We start from the raw sequence: 23,297 nt of genomic DNA, 5'->3' as shown, positions 1-23,297 counted from the left end.
TCGTCTTCCATCAGCACAGCGCTAGACTACACACATCTTTGCTGACTCGACAAAAACTGGGAGAGCTTGGCTGGGAAGTTTTGATGCATCCACCATATAGCCCTGACCTTGCACCATCGGACTACCATTTGTTTCGGTCAATGCAGAACTCCCTCAATGGAGCAAAGTTGGCTTCGAGAGAAGTCTGTGAAAATTACTTGTCGCAATTTTCGTCGAGAAACTAGAAAAGTTTTACACTGATGGAATAATGTCTCTAGCGAAAAAATAACGAAAAGTGATGGACCAAAATGGTACATATTTGGTTCATTAAAGTTCATTATATATATAAAAAAATAAGTTCAAGTTTGATCAGAAATACGAAAAGACTTTTTCGACTACCCAATATACATATGTATGTACATATATATTGTCATACATATATATTTTTTGAACTTCCCACATTAAAATTTCTTTGTTTTGTTCTAATACATACACATGCTCATACCATTCAGTTTTTATCTAAATATTTTCATTTTTCCAAAACACACATAAATGCAGCATTCACAGCTTTGAAGATTTGCCTTGTATCTACCGTCTAAATGTTAAATTATGCGTATTCCGAAAATTGCTCTTAACCTGCATACAAAATACACTTACATATACACAAAATCGCATACATAGGCACCTACGAACAAGCAATGTCTAAAACTTAAAGGGCAGCAGCGAAAACGCTTGCACTGAGCGCTTGAATATATGAAAATAGTCAACAGTTTTACTTGTTGATTGCCAATACTTTAATGGAAAGTAGAAAATTTAATAAAAATCATGCACTCACTTGCTTTTTTAAACTTTTCTATGACTTTTGCGCCAGCTCGCTTGATTGTGTACTTTCTCTAACTTTGTTTTTTCTCCAATAAAATGTATTTGAATAGAAAATCTTAGATATTTTTTCGAGAAAAATGCGATTGCGTCCCTATGGATTCCAAAAGTGTACTAACTCACTACAATCATTGGTGACAGGCAGCAGTGCTGATGGCTGATAGTTACAGTTGAAGGCCGCGAAGCTGCGCAGCAAATGCAAATACACACATATACATACATACAGGCAGGCACACTCATATGTGTGATTTTACTCTACTTAATGATGCTTACACACGAGCCATGATTTTTGCTATTTTTCATTCTTGTTGTATTTTTCTATTTTGGGGGTGTGTTCTTGTAGTAAAACGCACAACCAAAAAAAAACGAAAAGAAATTCGAAAAGTCACTCAAATACGCTTTGTTTACAAACGTTATATGCCAAAGTCATGCTCGTCGCATTTAACGTCGTCGGCGCCGTATTGTACGTGACCCGTACCAACAACTTTGCGCCTTTAAACGTAAAAACAATAACAACAGTAAGGAATTGCTCTAGTAGCTTTATCAGTGATTTCGCTTTCACTTGACTTCGTGCAGTTGGTCGGCAAGACAACAAGAAAAATAAAATGGTATTACACATACACAAAGCAAATTACAACAACATTACACAGCAATTTGTTCGTTTGCCAACAAACCAAAAAACAATGCCGAAGCACAAAAGTCATACGACGAACGCAGTTCCGACAGCCACACAACTGTTGATTTCCGCTGTTGACGCTGCGGTCGACGTCGCTGCGCATACTTTTTATTGTTTGTGCTGCTATTACACATTTTGCACTTCGTGCTAGTGCTTGGTGGCGAAATTCGTTGTTGTCGTTGTAGTTATTGCTGGTTTTTGTTCTTTGTCGTAATTGGGTAAACTTTTATGATACAAGTGGTGTTGTTGACACGTTTGGAGAAATATGTAGATATACATGGCGTATGAGTAATTATTGTGTTTATTTTAATATGCAATGTACAGAGATATCTTTTTTCAATATACATACATATATATGTACATACATTTAATACATAGACGCTTGCCGTAAACATCTTAATTTTTCGTATTTCAATTTTTTGTGCGCATATATTCTTATACAAAGTTAAAATTATTATCAAAAGAAATTATTACTTTTTATTTAAAAATTGTTTGTAATCATGCACACCAACGTTTGCTACAAGCGTCTCATACAAACTCCACCGCTAGAGTTCACTGTGCAAAGTCGAATTTCTTGTTTGCCGTTAGATGGCGCACGCGTATTGGTCATATGACATTTCTGCTGACATTTGTCAGCTGACCAAACGATTTGTCTTGTATTTGGTGCTGCGTGTGTGCACAAATTTTTTCTGTGAAATTGTATTGGAAAATCAGTTGAAAAAGTATAAAAAATGTCAGGCAAAGACAGACTACCGATTTTCCCATCTCGTGGGTGAGTCAGTTTATCATATGAAAAACAGCTTGTCCATTAAAGTACACTATAAAACTGATTTATAAGCCAATGAAGAAAGTCATATTTTTCGCTACAAAATCTTGTTTTTTCTCAACTCTTCCATTTCAGTGCACAGATGTTGATGAAAGCACGTCTGGCTGGTGCACAAAAGGGTCATGGTTTGCTCAAGAAAAAGGCTGATGCCCTGCAAATGCGTTTCCGTATGATTTTGGGTAAAATTATTGAGGTGAGTTGCAATAATGGGAAAGCCACCCCCACCCATTTTACACATGACCGTGATAAGTTTATAAAAATGTGTGTGTTTGTGTATGTGTCCACGCACTATTCTAAAATTTCTTAATATGTTTGATTTCACTTTCGTGCTACAGACCAAAACTCTTATGGGAGATGTTATGAAGGAGGCTGCCTTCTCACTTGCCGAAGCCAAGTTCACCACTGGCGATTTCAATCAAGTTGTATTGCAGAATGTGACCAAAGCACAAATCAAGATCCGTACAAAGAAAGACAACGTCGCTGGTGTAACGTTGCCCGTATTCGAATCATATCAGGATGGCGCTGACACATACGAATTGGCTGGTCTGGCTCGTGGTGGTCAACAATTGGCCAAATTGAAGAAGAATTATCAGAGCGCAGTGAAACTCTTGGTCGAATTGGCATCGCTACAGACATCTTTCGTCACACTGGATGAGGTTATTAAGATCACAAACAGAAGAGTTAACGCTATTGAGCATGGTGAGTAAAATTTATCAATGAGAAAAAGTATTGCTGACAAAAAATTCATTTTAGTCATCATTCCACGCATCGACCGTACACTCGCTTACATCATCTCCGAATTGGATGAGTTGGAGCGTGAGGAGTTCTACCGTTTGAAGAAGATTCAAGATAAGAAGCGCATTGCGCGTAAGAAGGCCGAGGCAATCAAAGCGGAATTGCTACAACAAGGCATAGATGTGCGTCAACAGGCCAATATTTTGGACGAAGGCGATGATGATGTGCTCTTCTAAGCCATATATAAACATATAGAGCCAGTCATCCAAATGCGTAAAGCAAAATATATATATATCTTAGCGTTCGTAAACGAGTGCAACGCATTATTTAATGTGTATATATTTGCTATTTTGTTTTTTGTTTTGAAAACTACTAACTATTTAGCTAAAATGTATACAAAAATAAATTAAATGTTACAGTTTCAACAGTATTCATGCAACTTTATAAATACAAAAAAAAAAACAAAAATGGCAAACAAGTTTTTCGCCACTACATAAACAATACTGTTCAACACATACACACACAAACAAACAAAAGCAGCGTTTTATAATTTTTTGCGTTATTAAGACAACAACAAAAGGCGCATATGTAAATGTATTCCATTTATAAATATTCATCAGCTATACTAATGTTAATATTGTTTGTATTGTACCAAATTTGATGTTTTATGTAATTATCTTGTTATTAAATGTGATTCTTTTAATTTCTACAAATTTAGTTAAACAAAAATAAAAAAGTAACAACAACGTTAACACGTTGAAATGCAATAAAATGTCTGCTAAAGGTGTAAGCGTGTTAAAAATGCGCCAAAAATTTAGACGGTGTAATAAATAAATCGCAATAATTGCTTTAAAATTTATTTAAATCGTTCTATATATGAAAGCAGGTTGGGATACGAAATTAAATTGAAAGTTAACGAAGCGAAATAAAGAATCGGAATAAAAAGACTTCAAATAATGATTAAAAGTGGTGACTCAAAACAACAACAGCAATAAAAATCGCTATATAATTTCAATTACATGAATTTCTTTTATTTCAATTTAATTATGACAATTAAAAATGTAATTATTTATTATAAATTGTATTTCGTTGAAAGTAACCTTTAAATATATTTTAATATATAAGCTAGGCAATTAAAATTTACCCCACACCATTAAATTAGATATGTTTCTTATGGAAAACAAGTTCTTTGGGTGCTTCGTCAAAAAAAGTTACGGTAAATGTAAACGAATTTCTTTTAGCTTTGACAAAAACAAAAATGTAAAAGTTTTTTGTCAGCAGAAATTGGAGAAATATGATTTCTAAGAAAGGTGTTTACATTTTAAAAAGATTTTTTAACGCAAATATAAAACTTTTAATAAATTTAAAAAAATATATATATATATATATGTTTATATGTACATATATACATATACATATATCTCAGAGTTGAAATAAAAAAAAATCCGATATGTTATATAAATTTTGATATTACATACGATTATAGTATAAATTTTTTTGCATGTTTCTCAAAAATGCATTTTAAAAATGGTTAGGGTGATAAGTTTCTTTTTTGATTGTGATTAAAATAATAAATTAAAACTTAATATGTTACTTTTTCACTAAAATACAATATTAATTATTGTTGTTGTTGTTGTGACGGCAGAACACGTATCTGAAGTAACTTTGAGTAATGCTGCCTCGTTGAGAGTCCTTGGCCGAATCAAAGACCGGTCTGTTTGGATTACGTAGACCCAATTGTCGTGGAAATTTTATATCTAAGCGTGCACTTATACTACTTTTTAAACAAATATTATATTCGATCGATACGAAATTAAAAAAATTTAGGTTATACATTTTTTAATAAACTCAATTTAAATTAAATTTAAGCAATAACTACGCTACCATGCTAAGCAACTAATACGACTTAAACAATTATTTAGAAAGAAAAGTCAAAAAACATTTTCTACATACACTAATACTAAGGTTTTTCAAAAACGTTTTCGAATTTCTTTCGCAATGAGTAAACTTTACTTATTATATAAATGAAGTAGTAGCTATTAGAGTATTACATTTTTTGTAAAAATGAAATTTTCACAATTATTGCTATTATTTTTTTGTTTTGCGTTCGTTGAGAAAAACAACAAAAATCAGTCTTTAGATGATGAGTGAAATGTGAAGCTTAGACAGTAATCAAAACAGTAATTCAAAAACTACAACTAAAACATGCATTATTAGACAGAAGGTCGAACCTTGCATTGGCTTAGTAAACGCGTCCATAGGGTAATGTATTTGGATAGTAGGGCATAAGTAGTTTGCTGCCAAAACGCGCCGATTGCGCTGATTCGCTGCTGCAAAGTAAACAGAAAAATAAAATTATTATTAAATATTAATAAATTCTTGAACACTCACCTCGATGAGAACATGGACGTGCAAAGCTCCGCGCGTTGCATATGCCCCGTGCCGCTGCTGGGCGGCGTCAATGCGCAGGTGCTGCCTGTGGTGCGGCGACGTGCGCGTATCAGCGAGTAAATTGCCACAATAACTGCGAGCAGAAAGATAAGGCCTAGCACGCAGAAGGAGATAGCCAGCTTGGAGACGGAGAGACACAGCGTGCCGTCGCTGTGGATGTGACGGATATGCGGTGGATACTCTTCAGCTAGAGAAAGAGTGAGGAAACCGAATATTGAATGTAAAAATATTTAATAAATTAAATTAAATTAAAGCCAAAAAAGCTTATTTCGGCAGCACCGAAGCTAAAATAATTTTCACGCGTACTCAGCTTACGAAGTTAAATTGCTCTTAGTGGAGAAGTGTATAGGAAGGTTGAACCGCCCATCAGTTTGAAACCGCGTACACCTGATCTGGGTGCCGGGACATAAAGTGGTAGCCGGCAATGAGTTAGCCGACTAACAAGCCCGCTCTGGGGGCGCTTACAGGATGATGGTACCAGAATCATGCAAGGCGTTGGGGCGAGAACGCCACTGGCAGCAGGTAACAGGAATGCGCCACGTCACGAAGTTATTGGGGGTTATAACATAGCAAGGTTAAGAGATATTATCAAAATCCCCCGAGACAAATTCCGTCTCATTGTCGCGCTGTATATTGGACACTACAGGCTCAAGAAACACTTGCCGAATATGGGCATAGCCTGTTATTTAAACTGCCGGTCTTGCGACTTGGAACCGGAAACTTTAGAACACTTGATTGTAAATTGCCCAGCAAGTTGTAGAAGCAGGCTCAAGGGCCTCGGAAAGATCTACGTGGACAGCAATCAAATCACCTCCAACGCGCCCAGTAAGCTTCTGGAATTATTCAGAGTGCTGGACTTTTGTAACCATATGAGATTTAGGAGAGGGCACAGTAGACCATAGGTCCCACTGCAAAACATCAATTAATGGCAGCTATATGATATAGTAGTCCGATCTGGACCATTAGTTTAGGGATTGTTGAGTTGTCTTGGACAATAATCCAAAAGTTTTCCATACAAAAATTTGATTTTGAACATCAGGTGGAATGCAGCCGAACATTCACTCTGTTAAAGGATTGACGGGTGGACTGACCGGCGAAAATTAGCTTAACTCATTATACATATTAGGATGGAGTCCTGTGTAGAAGTTCACGCAAGTGAAGAAAGTTCTCTGATTGCCATTCACCTGGGTAGCCAAAGAACCTCCGTTTGAAGGTGAGCTAAAGTAAAGAGGCGAAACATCCCCTCCACAGGGTTGTGAGCTGGGTTTGGTACCCGCCACGTAAAAAAAGGCCCCCAATGGGAAGGAACAAAAATTCTCGCAATCTCTTATTAAATACCGTATAAACCACAGTTAAGTTTTATATATTGCTGCTTATTTGCTGTTTTAGTTTGCATCATCACTTACCGCTCATATTATAGCGTCGATCGTAGCGTAATCGGTCCACCTCAATTTGCGGTGCCGTCACCGCCAGCGAATTGAAGACTTCGATGCGTGCTAAGTGCTTGTCAGCGCTCAGCTGTAACGGTTCCGAGCCGCGACAATTCACCTAACATGAAAAAAAATTAATAAAAATAAAATATTTTTGGAAAAAATGTGCATGCTAGTACAAATGAGTATTGCAAAAATTCGAAATGAAATCGAAATTTGCAGTAAAGAGGCACGAATGCTAGTAATAATTAAAAAATAATAAATTAAATGTTTTTGTTTAAATTTTCAGCATTTGCAACAAGTTAATTGGCCGCGAGTTGCGCTGCCATGACAGTATCGCTTAGTTGCGGGCATTAACAAGTAGCAAACATTGCAGCAGCAAACAGAAATAAAAACAAAAACAATAACAATAAAGCGCGCATCAGCTGCTACAAATGCGAAAATAACATTGGATTAATGCTGAGTCTCACTATGCGCGGCTTCTCTGCATTGTGCGCCCACTCGCGCGCTTCGTCGCGCCGTTTGTGCAATGCGCATGCGTGCACAACGCCAACGCTGTGCCTGCTGCCGAATTGTGTAGCAGTTAAATTACTCAAATTTACGAATTTTTGTATGTACATATGTTACATATGATATGTATGTATGTGCAAGCAAAAAGTAAACGCAATGACTTTGCAGCGTGTAAATGCCCGCAAAGCGCTTGGAGCTTACGCCAGATTGTCAAAATAAAACAATGTGTAACGATTTGTTGCTCGTACCACCCTGTCAAGTGGTCATTCTACCCATATAGTCTTCACAATTGTTGCTGCAAGAGCGTAATGTGTTCAAAAGTGCGACTCATTCAACTCGCGCCAAACTCGTGGCAGTCATACATATGTACATACATACATACATACATGCATATATGCATTACAAAATATTTATCTAGATATTAACACACAAATACATGCACATTTTCATGCGTGTACTAAAATATGTATGTATATAAATATTTTTTTTTTTTTGTAAAATGCGTGCAAATCATTGCGAAATTAATATTTTGTTATGTTATAAATGTTTTATGGCCGTTTGTTGGTAAGCATTCGCTAATTTACTGTTAAAACAATGACTGGCCGGAATTCGTCGTAAAATTTTTTTTTTTTTTTTAATTTTAATTTTTATTTTTTTATGGGCCGTTAACATTGAATTATTATTAAAACCAACATAAAATTTCATTAGCGACTAATTGTCTTTCTTTTGGCAAAATTAGACACACGCATTCTCTAACAAAGCAAAATATAACTGCTGTTCTCCAAAAAAATTGTTTGAGGTTAGGTTTTGCATAAACATGTATTGACATTTCCATGCCTTAATGTGAGTATTTATGTTTATGTGGGCCTGTACGCTTATATTTTCACAATATTCTATAAATCTAATAAAAATTCGGTAAGTTCGTTGAATAAACTATTAACAAAAAAATAAGGTTATGTTTTGACAATGAAGTTCGATAGATAAGAAAGTGCTGAATAAGTTCCTGACAATCTTTAAGTCGACTCTGAGTAGCTGAAGTGTACTTTTTCTTGTCAGAAGACCAGCATAGGGTTCTGACGACCAATTTGGGAGACTTAACTCTCTTTTTATTCCTTTAAGTCGCGTTTTAATCTTAACTGACTTAAAAACAGAATGTCTATTGCATTGGTTTAGCTTGGAAATTGTATTAACAAGAAAAAAGTTGACTTCGGCTGTACCATTAGTTATAATATCCTTCACAGATATATTTCTTATAGTATAAAAAGCATTTAACAGTCACGAAATGACTTCAAAGGCTGGTTACCGCTGGCTTTATATAAGAAAAACAGGCACCGTGGCTGGCCAGTGCTCAGGTAACTCTCACGTCTTAATGTGATTTAAAAATTATGAGGTGACCTCATGGGAAGCTGACTGCCATCTGACTTTATATAAGAAGCATACATGATGGGATTCAAAAGTCACAAAGTGATCTCACGGGAAGTTTGCTATCACTTGGCTCGCGTGTAGATGTGATATTATTCAAAAGTGATGAGATGACCTCACGGGAAGCATACTCTATATAAGTAAAGTAGGCACCGTGCCTGGCCAGTGCTTTGGGACTCTTACTCCGCTATGTAATAGGCATATAACTTTTTACAATTTTTGCAAATACGAAAAACGGCATACCATAGTCGGATAGAGAATAAAAAAGTATGAACCCCATTATTTTTTTTTTTTGCGAAATTGCAAAAAAGTTTCCGCGCAAAACGAAATTACTTTTTTATCAGAACTGCTGAAAAAAACAAAAAAATTTTTGTACACTGTACACGTTTTTCTTCATAATAATAGATATTTATTTAACTAATAATCTTCCTATTATTCCAAACGCCTTTTAATGGACCTAAGGGAAGTGCCCCACCCACCCCATATTAATTTTTCTTCAAAATAAAAATATTAAAAAAAATTAAAAAAAAAATTTTGACTTTTTTTAGAAATCCATTTTTGCGCGGAACGTTTTTGAACCGAAATCGCCTAAAAAAGTGATATTCATTACTTGTACAATATTTGCCACCACGTGGTGGTATGCCAAATTTTTCGTCAAAATTTGTTATATGCCTAGTGCATAGTTGCTTACAAACAGTCAGTTCAGTTCGCTTAAATTGTTGATAAAAAACAAGAAAAAATTTTAAATTCTGTTGCACCGTAGCAATAATACCCTACACAAATACAAAAGATTCTAAACAAGAACTTGATTTTGATCAAGCTATAGTGGTAAGCTATAGTGGTCCGAATACAATATAATTTTTGGCGCTTATTTTATTATACAAAAAAGTCTACACACCGGTTACAAATATTATTTTTGTAATCGAAATCGTTACTCACATTCGGACACTTGCCCTTGCAAAGCTGCACGCCACAACTCACATGCAAGCGCTCGCGATCGGGAAATTTGAAGGCTGGAAATGTGGCCGTGAATGTTTTCTCCATTAAATCGTCCGGCTGTTGCTTCGACCAACCCTCGTCCAACGGTTTGAAGTGCTTATTCAACGGCGGCATGACCTGGAATTATAGCGAAATCGTGTTAATACGGTGACTCTGTCTTAAAAAGTGGAAGATTTGCATAAAAGCACTTGGATGGTAAAACAAAAATATAAATGTTTAAATAACATTAGCCTCTTTTAATTTCTAACGGCACATGCAAACGTAAGTCTAGCTGTTGTTGTAAAATCGAACTTTTTTTTGAATTCGCGCGCATAACTCAGAAATGTCTTTATTACTGTGCTTTGGATAGCGCAACATTGCTTTTTTCTTGTATTTGTATATCTTTATTTATTTTACGAGTTGCATTATATGAAGCGTAACGTAACATCCAACGGTATGAGAGATGTGTTAACAGGTTTAATGAACTTACGTTTTCGCGCATTGTAACGGTGTTTGCTGTACATAGCTAAGTATTAATTAACGTTACAGTGCTTTTCCATGTACTTAATCTCTTGTTGTGCGGAAAAATATTCGATCGTTCAGATCAAAAACGAGGTTCACGTGTCTGGAGCGGATCCTACCAAGAGCTTTAAGCTGCACCGCCTTCCAGAAATCCGAAGAGTTATTTTTGAAATGTTATCTATAGCCACAACAACAACAATATCACAACTCTGTGAGACGACAGAAGAGATCCAAGAAGTATGCACCTCGGCTCTCAAGGCTACTCCGGAGAATGCCTTCCGTGACGCCTTCAATGCTTGGAAGTTGCGCTGGCACTGCTGCGTCGACGCAGAAGGAGCATATTTTAAAAGTTTTTAAAGAATTGTAACGATTAGTTTAATAAACTTTTTTTTAAAACGACTCAGTCTTATTACTTTCTCGACAAGCCCGATTTAGATTTACGGGGAAGCAAGCACCGCTTTTAGACTTTCAGAATATTGACGGCATTACCGTCTGAATTTTGGTTCTGGGTCATCTAGCGTCGAATTGATTGCAGTTCCGAAATCGACTGTCAAATTACATGTCATTTTCATTTCATAACCTATAAAGAACTTGTGTCTGCAGCGTTCGGAACTTTATTACAGAATTACCAGAGATTTCTGTAATATAATATGCATTGCAACAGTGCAACTCTTTCCGGTTAGGCACTTGGGCACTTTGCTCCACAGGTATATGAAGCTTACGCCAGCGTCTACGTAATCTAATATGTGCATACGTCAATGCCCTATCAAATATCGTAACGTCAACAATGACAATTGCCTACGTAGATGTCCGTAACAATGTCAATGCGAGTAAATACGACAACAAAAGAGTTTAGGCGCGTACACAGACGAGACGCAGACGCCGCATGCATTTGCGGCAAATGCAGACATGTGTCAAGTTCAATGTTTCTTCCATAAAAGACGGATAATCATAAGGCGGGTGTAAATTACACGCACACAAAAGCATATATTACTACGCTGCAGTTGGCAACGCTTTAGTTTGTCAAGCGTAATAGATGTGTGAAAAATGCACGCTTTACAATGAGATAAAAGTGTGAAAAAGCGCAAAAATGCCAAACAAAAGCACGCCATGGAGTGGTAACAACAACGCGCGGGGCAGCTCCACTTACGTATGTACGTACGTTCAAATATTGACGGAAATGGAAGCAACGAGGGGTCGGAAAAAACTATGATTTAATAATAAGAAATGCAATCCGCACTGCTGAAAGAGACTTCAATAGCGTATCACGACAGCGCCGAAAACGGAAGTTCATGCAGAGTTCAGTTCCATATTTATGGCTTTAGTTTGGTTCGAAGCTTCACTTACTGGATTTCTTACTACACATAAGGGGGGAGCTTGGCAAAAAACGTGTCGTCCTCTTCTTAATCCCACACTGAAGTCACCTACAGCTTGAATTTGGAAGACAAGACAAGTTCTACCATGTAGCGTCTTCTCGAACAACATCTGCTTTCATTCAGAGCTGGAGATTTTGCGTCGGTGCTATCTTATTTCACAACCCTAAATCGGAAATTAGGAGAGACCTCATTTACTATACCGTTGTATTAAAAAGATAGCGATACCAGTTCGGCTCGTTTCTTTAACCATTTAATGGTGGAATTGAGACAGTTTACAGCTCATACATAGACAAGGCTTACATAGTATTCGAGATCCGATCCACTGCTAGAGCCAGCATTTCTAATGAAGACTAGAAACTTGAACTGGCTAGCACAGTATGAAATGGAACCAATTGGCAAGCGAGTTATAGCACGAGCAGGTTTGCTTTTTCGAAACTCACCTAATTTGGATAAGCTAGAGACCTCACATATCTAAAATTTGTATAAAACCGGATCAGGAGGATTAGGAATTTTGTATAAAGGCTAGTAACTTGAACCAACCAACGTCGAGTTCTCCGAATCAAAGACTTATACTGAATATGGTCAAGTACAACTCCAATGAATATTAGTAACAACATAACATAGGTATAACTTCGGATTTTCGATTTCTGTCAGCCACAGAAGGATCATTCAAATTGTATTGGCACCAAAAGAATAAGTTTGCTACACAACAATAAGACGAACCAGCGGATAGGAAAGAAAGGGGAATAAAAGAAATACGCTCAGAACAGAAACCGTTAAATATCGGTACAAAAAATACTAGCACGAATATCTTTAAGATTTGGCAGACGGGCAGAGAGGTCGAACATTTCAAGAAAAGTTGTGGCCTGTTGTTAGAGTAGAGGTACGCGATTAAATTCTGCGTGAAACTCGGTAAATCTGCAAATCAAAGGCGTTGTCCGTTTGTTCCTCCTGGACAAACGCCAAGTTTTACGTGGAAGTCCTCAAGAGACTCAAGCGAGGGGGCAATCGGGCCCAACAAGACATCGCAGCCGAATGGAAGTTGCACCACGACAACGCCCCGGCTCACACCGCCTTACTTATGAATAGCTACCTAACCAAGGGTCTTACAGCTCATATGTGGCCCTATGGACTTTTTTTGTTTCCTTGCCTGAAAAGGCCGATGAAGGGCAAGCATTTTGAGACGACAGAGAGGATCAAAGCAGCATGCACCTCGGCTTTCAGGGCTCTTCCAGAGAATGCCTTCCGTTTCCTGATATGCAAATGATCAGCGTGACGAGCTGAGTCGATTTAGCTATGGTCTAATACACAGACCTTCTGAATTTACGCGATCTACACCCTCAGTATGTGAGGTATCGATCTAAACTTTTGCACACGTCCTTTTCTCCCCAAGAAGCTGTTCATCGCTGTTCCGATACATCGTCAGACTATTATGGGATATAGCTGCCATACAAACTGATTGTTCAAAATTAAGATAAGAAATGTACCTGTGAAGGGTATTGTAGCTCCTGTGCAAAAACTTCTTCTTTCTGTTTTTCCTGCTCTTTACTTTATTTCTTTCATGATAACTTTTTCTTGCACTAATGGACTAATAAATCTTGCTTAAAGGTCAACACTTTTCCACAGCTGTGCAAATTAAATGACATTTTGACACTTGAAAGTGGCGTAAATAAATAGGGAAGTACCTTTGCGGCAATTTGTCGTGCGAAACTTGAGCGAAAGACATATAAACAGAATTAATTGAGATGAATAAGCATAAATGCAGAAACATACATACAATATAAACACATCTATGTATAGTATGTGTGTGTGAATGAAGGCGAGTAGTGATAAATTAACGGCACCACTGACATCACTGACCTCCTAACCAAAATGAAAACGAAATGAAAATGAAAATCAAAACAATGAAAATCTATTTGAAACATATTAAACGCGTTGTGCGCCGAGAATGAGAATGGGAATGAGAAATCACTCGCTGCGTGCGCCATTCGCCACAACTTGACGGCTATTCTTCGTATAATAATTTATGTGCTACACACACACTGGACGAACTGCTCAACTTGTACTTTTATGCTATGAACACCACACAACGGGCGCTTGCTGCGCGATCTGGCTTGGCGCAGCAATGGAAATGCAAATGCGCGCGCGCGCAGTAGCGCATCAAGAAACAATTAAAGCCAGCTCATAGCTACTGGGTCACATAGCTGCCACGCTTTAGGCCGGCGTTTACCACATTCAACCAGTTGCCATGGCATGACAATGGCAGAACCTTCTTCGCTGGCCCATTTCATGCGTTGAGACACAATGCCAGCGGGATGATACTATGCTGCTGTGTGCGCATTTGTATGTGTCTGTGTGTGTGTCTGGAGAATTCGTGCCAAATATGCTAATGGGAAATATTTCACTCATGGCTAATTATTGTGACCTCTTAATCTACTCAACTATGCGAAGCGCTGCAAGGAAAAAAAAAAAAAAAAAACAATAACAAACAACTGTTTTTCCGGCGCTTTCTTGCCCGCACTAAGCCAACAACTTCCCAAAATCTTAACAACACAAAGCTATGTACATACAACAAACGTAAAAACATCTACACAAGCGCATAGAACAAGTGTAGTGTAATGCGCAGGCGTGAGGCAGCCGTTAGGCAAAAACAATTTTAACCAAAGCGTTGAATAATTTAATTGCTTTGTAACCGCATACCCAGCCAAAAACAATAACAATAACAGCGTAATGTGTCTGTTATGTAGGGGAAAAAATTGAAAAATAAAGATAATGGACAAACTGTTCTAACATTTAGCATAATTAGACGAAAGCGTTGTAACAGCAAAGAGGCGTGTGGACGGACGGACGTACAGCTTAGTGGGCTAGTGCCACAGGCAGGCATAACCGCAAGCATAAAATAGCGTGGAAGCGTTAGTTACAACCCATTTACCTAGCACTTTACAGAAATAATAATAATGTGTGCCTTTTATACAACGTTTAGCGGTCGTGTGGTTAGAAAATTGTTGAAATGAATGAAGCAATTTTTGGTTTAAATACACCGCAAGACGTTTAGAAATAATTGTGTGACGAATTTTGGTCCAGATAAAGTTTTCAGCTTTTTGAAATATATAGCATACATAAAGGGTAGTTTTTTAGCGATATAGATGGTACAGGGCTCGTTCGGAATGTAATTGGACTGAGTCGATTTAAAAAAATTTATAGAACCAATTGTTACGATTCTTTAAAAACTTTCAAAATAGGCTCCTTCTGCGTCGATGCAGCGCTGCTAGCACGATTTCCTTGAGCCTTGAGAGCCGAGATGCATGCTGCTTGGATTCCCTCTGTCGTCGCAAAATGCTTGCCTTTAATCGGCGTAAACAAAGACTAGATTTTAATAGATCAAAATGTATAACAGCTAAATGCTATAGTAGTCAGTTTCGACAAATGGGCAGCTTCTTAAGAAGATCTCTAAAATCTGAGAACGGATCATGACAGAGGTACATGGCTAAATCGTCTCGTCACACGGGTCAATTTTATTTTATATATTTTTTTATAAAGCCTAATATTACATTGTATTAAATTTTTAACAATTTCACACTTTCTCTGAATAACACTTTCCTATAAGCAGCATTCTAACATACCTTTATGTTAGGCAACATAATAAAATAATCAACAGCACTGTCGTCATTTACATAGTTCTCAAATGTAAATTTGTCATTAACATATAAATAACATACTGAAAACTTAACTCATTAACATAACTGAAACTGTAACAAAAGCAAGCAAAAGTGAAGATTTAGGATTGATTCACCGCTCAATTATGAACTTGGAAATCGAAGCAATTTCAAATTGATAAACTAATAATGAGCTGATAGATCAGTTAATCAGAAGCAGATTCAATAATCAACAGCGTTCGATGGCAAAAAAGAAGAGATAGCCGCAAATTTGAATCTATAAACTAAATTTCATGCGAATTCGCTTGTTGGCTATAAAAATAGCGGTACTATAGAGATTTAGGTACAACAAAAATATATTACATAGCATAAGAACGAAAGATACAAATGCTATGGAAGGGAAAAATTAATCAAAAGAAAGAAAGAAGCGTCCATCAAGTTTATATTAAAAATGAAAGTTGTTTCTTTTTACTATTTCTTCCGCAGTGCTCGTTTTCATAATGGTCACCACTCTGGGTAATCACCAAATCGTTAGCTACGCTAATCGTGCTAATTTATCAAAGAGCCCAAATATCTTTCTTACCACAATCATAACGGTTGCTTTATTAAGACAAAAGGCAACAAAAACTTAGGCAGTACAGATTAGGTTGTTAAAGAAAAATATGAAAAGAAGGTAAAAAATTAGAAAAAAAGAAAACGTCAACACAACAGCATGCAGAGACAAAGCAGACATGTAATTTACATGAATGTAGGTTAAATGCCTAGAATACTTAACAATGAATATTGAGAGCCACGCGGGTTATATGAAAATTATTAAATTGATTAAGTAAGCGCGAGTTTGCTGATTTTTGTTTCGGGTGTACATGAAGACGAATAAACATGTGTATCAAATCCGTCTTACACAGCGTCAAACTGAAATACGCTTGCGCGACGCAGCACACTGTTTTTGTAACGGCCAACAGTGCGGTCAGTAAAGATGCCTAACTCATTAAGCATTGAATAAATATTTGCAAGAGATTGTAAATCATTAAAGAAATCTTTAAACCAGTTATCCCTGAGCTGCGTTGGGCGTGTGGTATTAACCCACGAATCAAGGGTGCAACTATACGCTTTCAAACGCCGGATAAATCCTCATATTCAACGTTTACGCTTACTAAACGAGGCATGAAAACTATTAGAAACTGTTTATACGCGCATCATCCCACTTTTGTTGAACGGCAGCGGCTAGCAAAGCGCTCATTAACAAATGCGTTACTAGATAACCTTGCCACTCTATGCCAATAAAATATTTCGCCTATTCGCTTATTAATTATTTATAATGCGTTTGCCGCCGCCCACTCACCTGCTCATCTATTGTGCAGCCACGTTCGTCCAACAGCTGCTGCTTCGATTCACCTAGTCCGTCGAGCGCTGCGCAATCCACCACGCGCACACCCATGTTGCCGGGCACTATGGCGCGCACAGTTAACGTTGTGGCTTGGCCCACTTCTACCGCGCCGGTGCCGTCAAGGCCGCCCAATTCAAGCCAAATGCGCACACGCGGTGTGGCGTTACTATTGGCCGCACTAGTTGAAGCACCACCATCACCAGCGCCCCCGCTGACGTCGTCGCTGCCGCTCGCGTGCTTTGCTGTTGGTTCAGACGTTTTGGCGGTCGCGGCGATTTCTTGTTCTTTTTCTGCATTATCACCCTGTTGTTCTTTCAATGTTTGCGTTTCAACATTAAACGCTTCCGCTTGCGACGCGTCGGTGAAATCTTCATTACCTAGTGCGGCGGCGGCAGCTGCTGCATGATTATTATGCTTTTGCGCCACGTTGAGTGTGCGCATGCGTCCGTTTCTGTTGTAAACGTTATGAGCCGTTATTAGCAGGCAAGTAACTTTTACAACAACTCAACTTACCTGTAATTCGATGTCACTTTCCACTGTTGTCCTGCTTTTATCCTAGCCCTTTTGCTCGCCATGCCCGCAATCGGTCCCACCATCATGCCCATCGCTGTCGGCGGCAGCTTACAACGCACCGTACGCAATATATCGGAGCTCTGGCGCAGCTTTTGCTCCATTTGCAGCATCACACGTACAGACAATTCCATAACACCATCTGCGCGCGGCTCAGCGCGCACACCGCAACCGGATGTGGGTAGCCGCAAAGTGACATTTTGATGTGCATTGCCGCGCGCGCTACATTCTAACGGAAAGTCCTTGGCGTAGACAAGGCCGCGGAAGTCGCGATTCAAATCGATGCGCATCGTGAAGAGGTCACGCGTACAATTTGTATGCACGGCCAGCACTTTATAGCGCTTCTTTGGCAGATTACCAACATTGCGTCCAATTTTACTGGCAGTGGACGCTTTGACTGTGGTAGCCGTCGCATGTGGCTGTACAGACTCCACATCCGCTACTTCATCATCGTAGCGATGACGTGCGCGCGCCTGTCTAGCATACGCAGCTGAGGATGCCGCTGTTGTGGTTGTCGGAAATAGACGCTGCGTGGTTAGAAGCGTGGCTTCCGATGACGAAACCAAAGGTGCAACCAACGACGGTGCGGCTGTTGGGGGCGCGACAGCTTTTAAAGCTGCCGACGCGTTTGCCGTTCTGTTTGCCCAGACACCGTGACACATTAACAGCAGTGACAATGCCAGTGGCAGCTGCAATACGCTGAGTGACATGCGCAGACGTTGCAAGAGCATGAGTGCTTCGATTTATATACCGCTAAGCAAATAATATAACAGCAAGAACTACAACAGCAACTGTAGTTGTGGTTTATGGTTTGTGATTAGTATGTACGTTGCAACAGCTGAGTTGAGCGTGTTCCTGCGTGGTTGTTGTTGTCATGCGTTGTTGTCGTTGCTGCTTATGTCAATTTTCTTTCAGATTAGCAGTATTCTTTAGGTTTTTTCTGCATTTATGTTGCCCTCCTACGTCGCTCACACTGCTCACTTACAAATAACGGCGCTTTTTTCAGAGCTTCGTTTTGCTGTTGGCTAACTCGTTCACTTCGACACGGCGTATCAGGCGCCTGATGTTCTTACGCTTGGCTGCCAGTAATGGCTAAATGCAGACGCTCTTTTAAATCAGCTTCTGTGGTTTTATGGATTAACGGTCAAAATTAAAAATTCTGCAAATGAAGAAAACATAATTCTGATCAGAAAATTAAATAAAATCTGTGAATGGGCAAAAAAGCGAAAATGCAGTTTATATACATACATATATACATACATATATGTACATATGTATATCGATGAAGTAAATATGGCATATTTGGGTATCAAAAACCCAAAAGAGATATGAGACCGAAAGACGTTAAGATACAAATGCAGAACCTAAGGCATAAAAACATCATGCTCGAACTAGAAGAACCAAGAGCACTGCAGTCTAAAGAAATAGTCGCAGCATGTCAATATTTAAAATATTAATTGAAAACAATTTTTGTTTTAAATTTTTCACGCTCAACTTGGAGCGTTCATTTCACATATAATTAAATACAAATTAAATATTTAGACGCTAAAAAATTAAGTTGACTATTTTTTTGCTGTTTTTTGCATTTTTTAGCACACACATAGCCCATAGCTAACTGCATTCACACGTCTTGTCACCGGAACCGGTTATTATGCGTACGACATACCAGATATATACATATATGCGTTCGCATTAGTTGTCGTCAACACTAATTGGTATGTATTATTACATTTGTTGCTGTTTTTTTTGGTTTTTTTGTTAATGTTTCCGTCTGTTTTGTGCACTACCACTTCATTTCAAGCGCCAATTCATCATAATGCAAATGCTCCAATTTAAAATTAGCAGCAACGTTTAAAAATCCCAGCGACATGCAAATCCCAGCGTGACAAAAAGTGGCTGGGAAACAGCAGCATTGTGGCTGCAACAAAAACATTATGGACCGACAGCAGTAACGGGCAGCGTTTCAGAGATGGCTTTTTAGCGCAGTAAATGCCGCGTGGATGCCCTAAATTTCCGCACAAAAGACGTTGGATCTACAGATATTGTATGTGTGCAAATAACTATGTAAGTAAGTAAATACAAATACATATGTAGTTACTTTGTACTAATACATTTAAGGCGCTTTATTCAAAAATTTCAAAATCTCAACTAAGCCATTGCCAGGCACTTAATTACAAATGCAAATTGTCTGTATCGCCCAATGGGGCGGCATAATAAACAAACACTCAAACAACTGACAGCTGGACTTTGTGGTGTGTATGTTTTACTCAAAAATGTCAATTGACAGCAGCAGCACAAACAATGCGAGCATAACCATCATTTATTTAAGCCGCCACAGTCAGTGGCAACACAAAGGTGACTTAGCTGAAGGTTATTTTGAAAAAAAAAATAATAATAATAATAGAAGTAAATGATAAATTATTAAGAGAAACACCGAAAGTTATTTAGTATTGTCGTTTAGTATAAATTACAAGTATTCAAAGTTTACCATAATAATTTAAAATGCTTGAAAAATTTTTATTGTCATTTTAACGCGTCTTAACCTTTTCTATTTAGACAAAAAAAAATTATAATAACAATAAAGTTTCGATTTTACATTGATTTCAGTGCAGCTGCGCAGCTTTTAGAAGATAGAAATTTTTCCATCATTAAATTAATAAAATAATTCGGGCTTTACGAGCATGCTACCAGTATATATGTATATACATATATATATATATATATATGTATGTATAATATATTATACTCAGCAGTACATATGCGGCTGAAAACTTTGCTAAATACTAAATCGAGCTTCTTTTCGAATTTGTGCAGAACATCTAGGCTGTAGGGCGGCTGGGGAAACGTTGGGATGCCGGCCATGGTTAGGTACTTGTTCACAAGAAAGTCAGTGTGAGTCGGGGCGTTGTCGTGATGCAACTTCCAATCGGCTGCGATGACTTGTCGGACCCAATTGACCCTTCATTTCAGACTCTTGGACTCTGGTTTGTCCAGAAGGAACAAATTCATGGCGGATGATGCCTTTGATGTCGAAAAGGACAATGAGCATCGTTTTCACTTTGGATTTGCTCATTCTTTCTGCCTTCATCAGCGACCTCTTCCCGGCCTTCCAAAAAGGCCTAGTATACACCGAAACACACCTTTTCTTGTTAAAGCAACATCTGGGTAAGCCTGCGTGATCGTATAAAAAGTCTTTGTCGCAGATTTACCGAGTTTCACACAGAATTTAATCGTGTACCTCTGCACAAACGGACGCTGCATTTTCGGCTTGCACCATACTCAGAAACACGTCGCACGAAAATGTTTGTACTGTCTCTGCAGGTAACCAGACGCTCGTTCGTTAGTAAGGAACACCCTCTACCGAATCCTGTCGGTGCGCACACGCTCCGAAATATAGTCGCGGCGCCAGTCCTATTACTTTCCAGACAAACCCTGTAAGCTTGCTGTTGCTTGTAAAAGTATAGTACGGCAGACGGTCAATACTTTCTACACCCGACATTCCCCGACATTAAAATAATGCAATGTATACATTTACATATATTACGTAGATCCGCAGAAATAAAATATTTTTTTTTTTTTAATTTTAGATTATGTCTAGACTCAGACTCATTAAGTGGTAGTTCCGTTATGACTGAAGGTACTTTTAATAAAGTGTTAAAATATTAAACATGAAATTTTATTGAACGTAACCATAATTTTGTATATACTTTGATGCCTTGAAAGATATCAGTATGTCATGTTTCGAATGCACTATATGTGTAATCGCTTTTCTAGAATAAAATTAACCCAAAACCTTGCCCACCTTTCGGTAAAGCATCATTTGACACGGCCAGTTATGTACGAGCCTTTGACAAATATTGCGACAAAAAGCCACTAAAAGTTCAAATCGCAAAATACCAACGCGCAGAGTTATTTAGGTAAATACTTAAATATTTATTTTATCCAAGCACTAACTTGAGTGGAACCTTCAACAAAAAAGCAAAAATAAATATCGCCAAAGATAAATGCATATATAATATTTTTATAACACTTTAGGGTACACTGTTAGCTAAACATAAAATTACGAAACAGCGAAAAAAAGACACGCTAAAGAAAAAATAGTCACCACTGCGTTTGTTGTTCAATAGTTTGCTGATTAAGTAATATCTATTGATTTTGGCGTATGCGTTCGTTTTTCGAGATGAATGCAAAATTCAAATTGATGAGCTAAATTAATGAAGAAATCGCACAAGTGTGGAAAAAAGAGGCGTCAACAACAATATGTAATGAATATAGTTGGCCTGAAGGTATATAACGTAATTAACGCAACTATCTTTAAAGCATCACCAGACATGTAAGTAATGCTATATACGGCTATATGTTTGCGTGTATATTGTCAGTTAAACCTTTGATCAATCATGCGCATACAACCGTTATACAAAGTCAAGCAATCATTTTATCCCGATTTTTGTTTATCATTACTTTATTTTATTATTCTTTCTTGCCTGATCATCTTCACCAACAAGCGAGACAACATCGGTCAATGTTCACTACTGACATAATAATTTGTTTTCAATTTTTTTAAGTAACTTTATTTTATTAGCTGTATTTTTTTTTAAATGGCCTCTAGCAAGAGCACAAATTGAAATGTGCAGTTATACGAATTGCAATATGCGCAATGATTCGGCATGACGTAGCGCTTTTCGTAATTATTGGCGCATCATAGCGCATTCTATTAGGCCCTTTACATTGCGTTTGTTGCTGTCAATGGAGTAAATATGCCACGGGCAGTTAATTAAATTCAATATCATCGCGCAGTGGCAGATGGCGTGAGAAAAAAGCTATTGTCATGGACTTTTTGCTGTACTTTCTATGTACATATATACAATATAGAAGTCGATTTAGCCATGTCTGTATGTCCCTCAATTATTGAGATATCTTTCTAAAATTTTGTACACGTTTCTCCCCAAGAACTTGCAAAATCCAAAACCAAAACCAAGTTCTTATTAAAAAAAATTCTTCATTTCATAATATAGCGTAAATAATTGAATTATTTTCTAAGCGAGCGCTACAATCTGCGATTTTTTTTAGATCGGACCACTATAGCATATAACTGTCATACAAACTGACCGATCAAAATCAAGTCCTTGTGTGGAATCTTTTTTATTTGACAAAATATTTTCTAAAAATTGCCATAGATTATTTTCCAAAAGAGCAGTACAATCTCCGAACAATCTTTTCAGATCGAAACATACCGCTCCAAATCAGGATAAATATCTCTTTATAGGTTTTTTTTTGCACCTGCAAAGGGCATTATAGCCTCGGTGCAGCCGAAGTTAGCATTTTTTCTTGTTTTGTTTATTTACCTTCCTAATTTTTGATAATGTACTTTTCTAATTTTGTTAAATTAATCTGCCGTTATTTTTTTTTTAGCTTTTGCAAATCGTACTCACCACAATACATTTTATAATTACACCAATTGTTAAATTGTTTTAACTTTTGTTAACATTTTCATCAGTATTTATGTTTGATGCACTATTCTATCTCAATCATTTATGAACTCATTTATTTTTATTGTTTAACAGTTATTGTCGCACTTCGATAACAATATATTTGCTAAAACAAATCATTTAACGACACACGTGGTATATAAGAAACCAATATTTATTTAAAAAATATTACGTAAAATTAATAAATAAACGAAACAACACCGGAGTGCTATTACAAAATTGCATGTACCGGCGCTCGAACGGAAGCAACTGACGTCTTAAGTCGTGATATATTCGCAAGAAGTTAAGCACAAAATACCAAATGCAAAAGTTATTATAACGCGCTTTTCAAATCGTAGCAGACTCAAACGCTAACGCGCGCAACAAACGACCAAACGCCGCCAAGTGTGAAAATATAATAAGCGAAGCCAG

General features: G+C 37.6%; 2 protein-coding genes across 4 annotated transcripts in view; one reads left to right on the top strand and one right to left on the bottom strand.

The window, feature by feature from the left end:
- LOC105232226 (uncharacterized) overlaps positions 1–23,297 on the bottom strand; it is a 27,159-nt gene extending 3,862 nt beyond the window's left edge. Inside the window, exons 1-7 of one of the 3 annotated variants that reach the window (XM_049454949.1) lie at positions 22,830–23,297; positions 17,341–18,556; positions 16,783–17,278; positions 9,848–10,024; positions 6,953–7,094; positions 5,487–5,733; positions 5,327–5,425 (exon numbers count right to left, since the gene is read on the bottom strand). In XM_049454949.1, the coding sequence (XP_049310906.1) occupies positions 5,338–5,425; positions 5,487–5,733; positions 6,953–7,094; positions 9,848–10,024; positions 16,783–17,278; positions 17,341–18,128 (1,938 nt within the window). In that variant the 5' untranslated portion in view covers positions 18,129–18,556; positions 22,830–23,297 and the 3' untranslated portion in view covers positions 5,327–5,337. Of the gene's footprint in view, positions 1–5,196; positions 5,426–5,486; positions 5,734–6,952; positions 7,095–9,847; positions 10,025–16,782; positions 17,279–17,340; positions 18,557–22,829 lie in introns of those variants that run through there. The other 2 variants (XM_049454947.1, XM_049454948.1) reach the window with 2 other exon arrangements.
- Positions 2,147–3,954, top strand: LOC105232044 (V-type proton ATPase subunit D 1). Its single transcript, XM_011213615.4, has 4 exons — positions 2,147–2,306; positions 2,436–2,553; positions 2,696–3,059; positions 3,114–3,954. The coding sequence occupies exons 1-4, from the start codon at positions 2,266–2,268 to the stop codon at positions 3,329–3,331; spliced, it is 741 nt and encodes a 246-aa protein (XP_011211917.1). The 5' UTR covers positions 2,147–2,265; the 3' UTR covers positions 3,332–3,954.

Source organism: Bactrocera dorsalis, chromosome 4 (genome assembly GCF_023373825.1).
Source record: "Bactrocera dorsalis isolate Fly_Bdor chromosome 4, ASM2337382v1, whole genome shotgun sequence".
NCBI classification, from domain to species: domain Eukaryota; kingdom Metazoa; phylum Arthropoda; class Insecta; order Diptera; family Tephritidae; genus Bactrocera; species Bactrocera dorsalis.
Note: the sequence above shows the minus strand (reverse complement) of the source record. Positions and strands in the feature narration are given on the sequence as shown.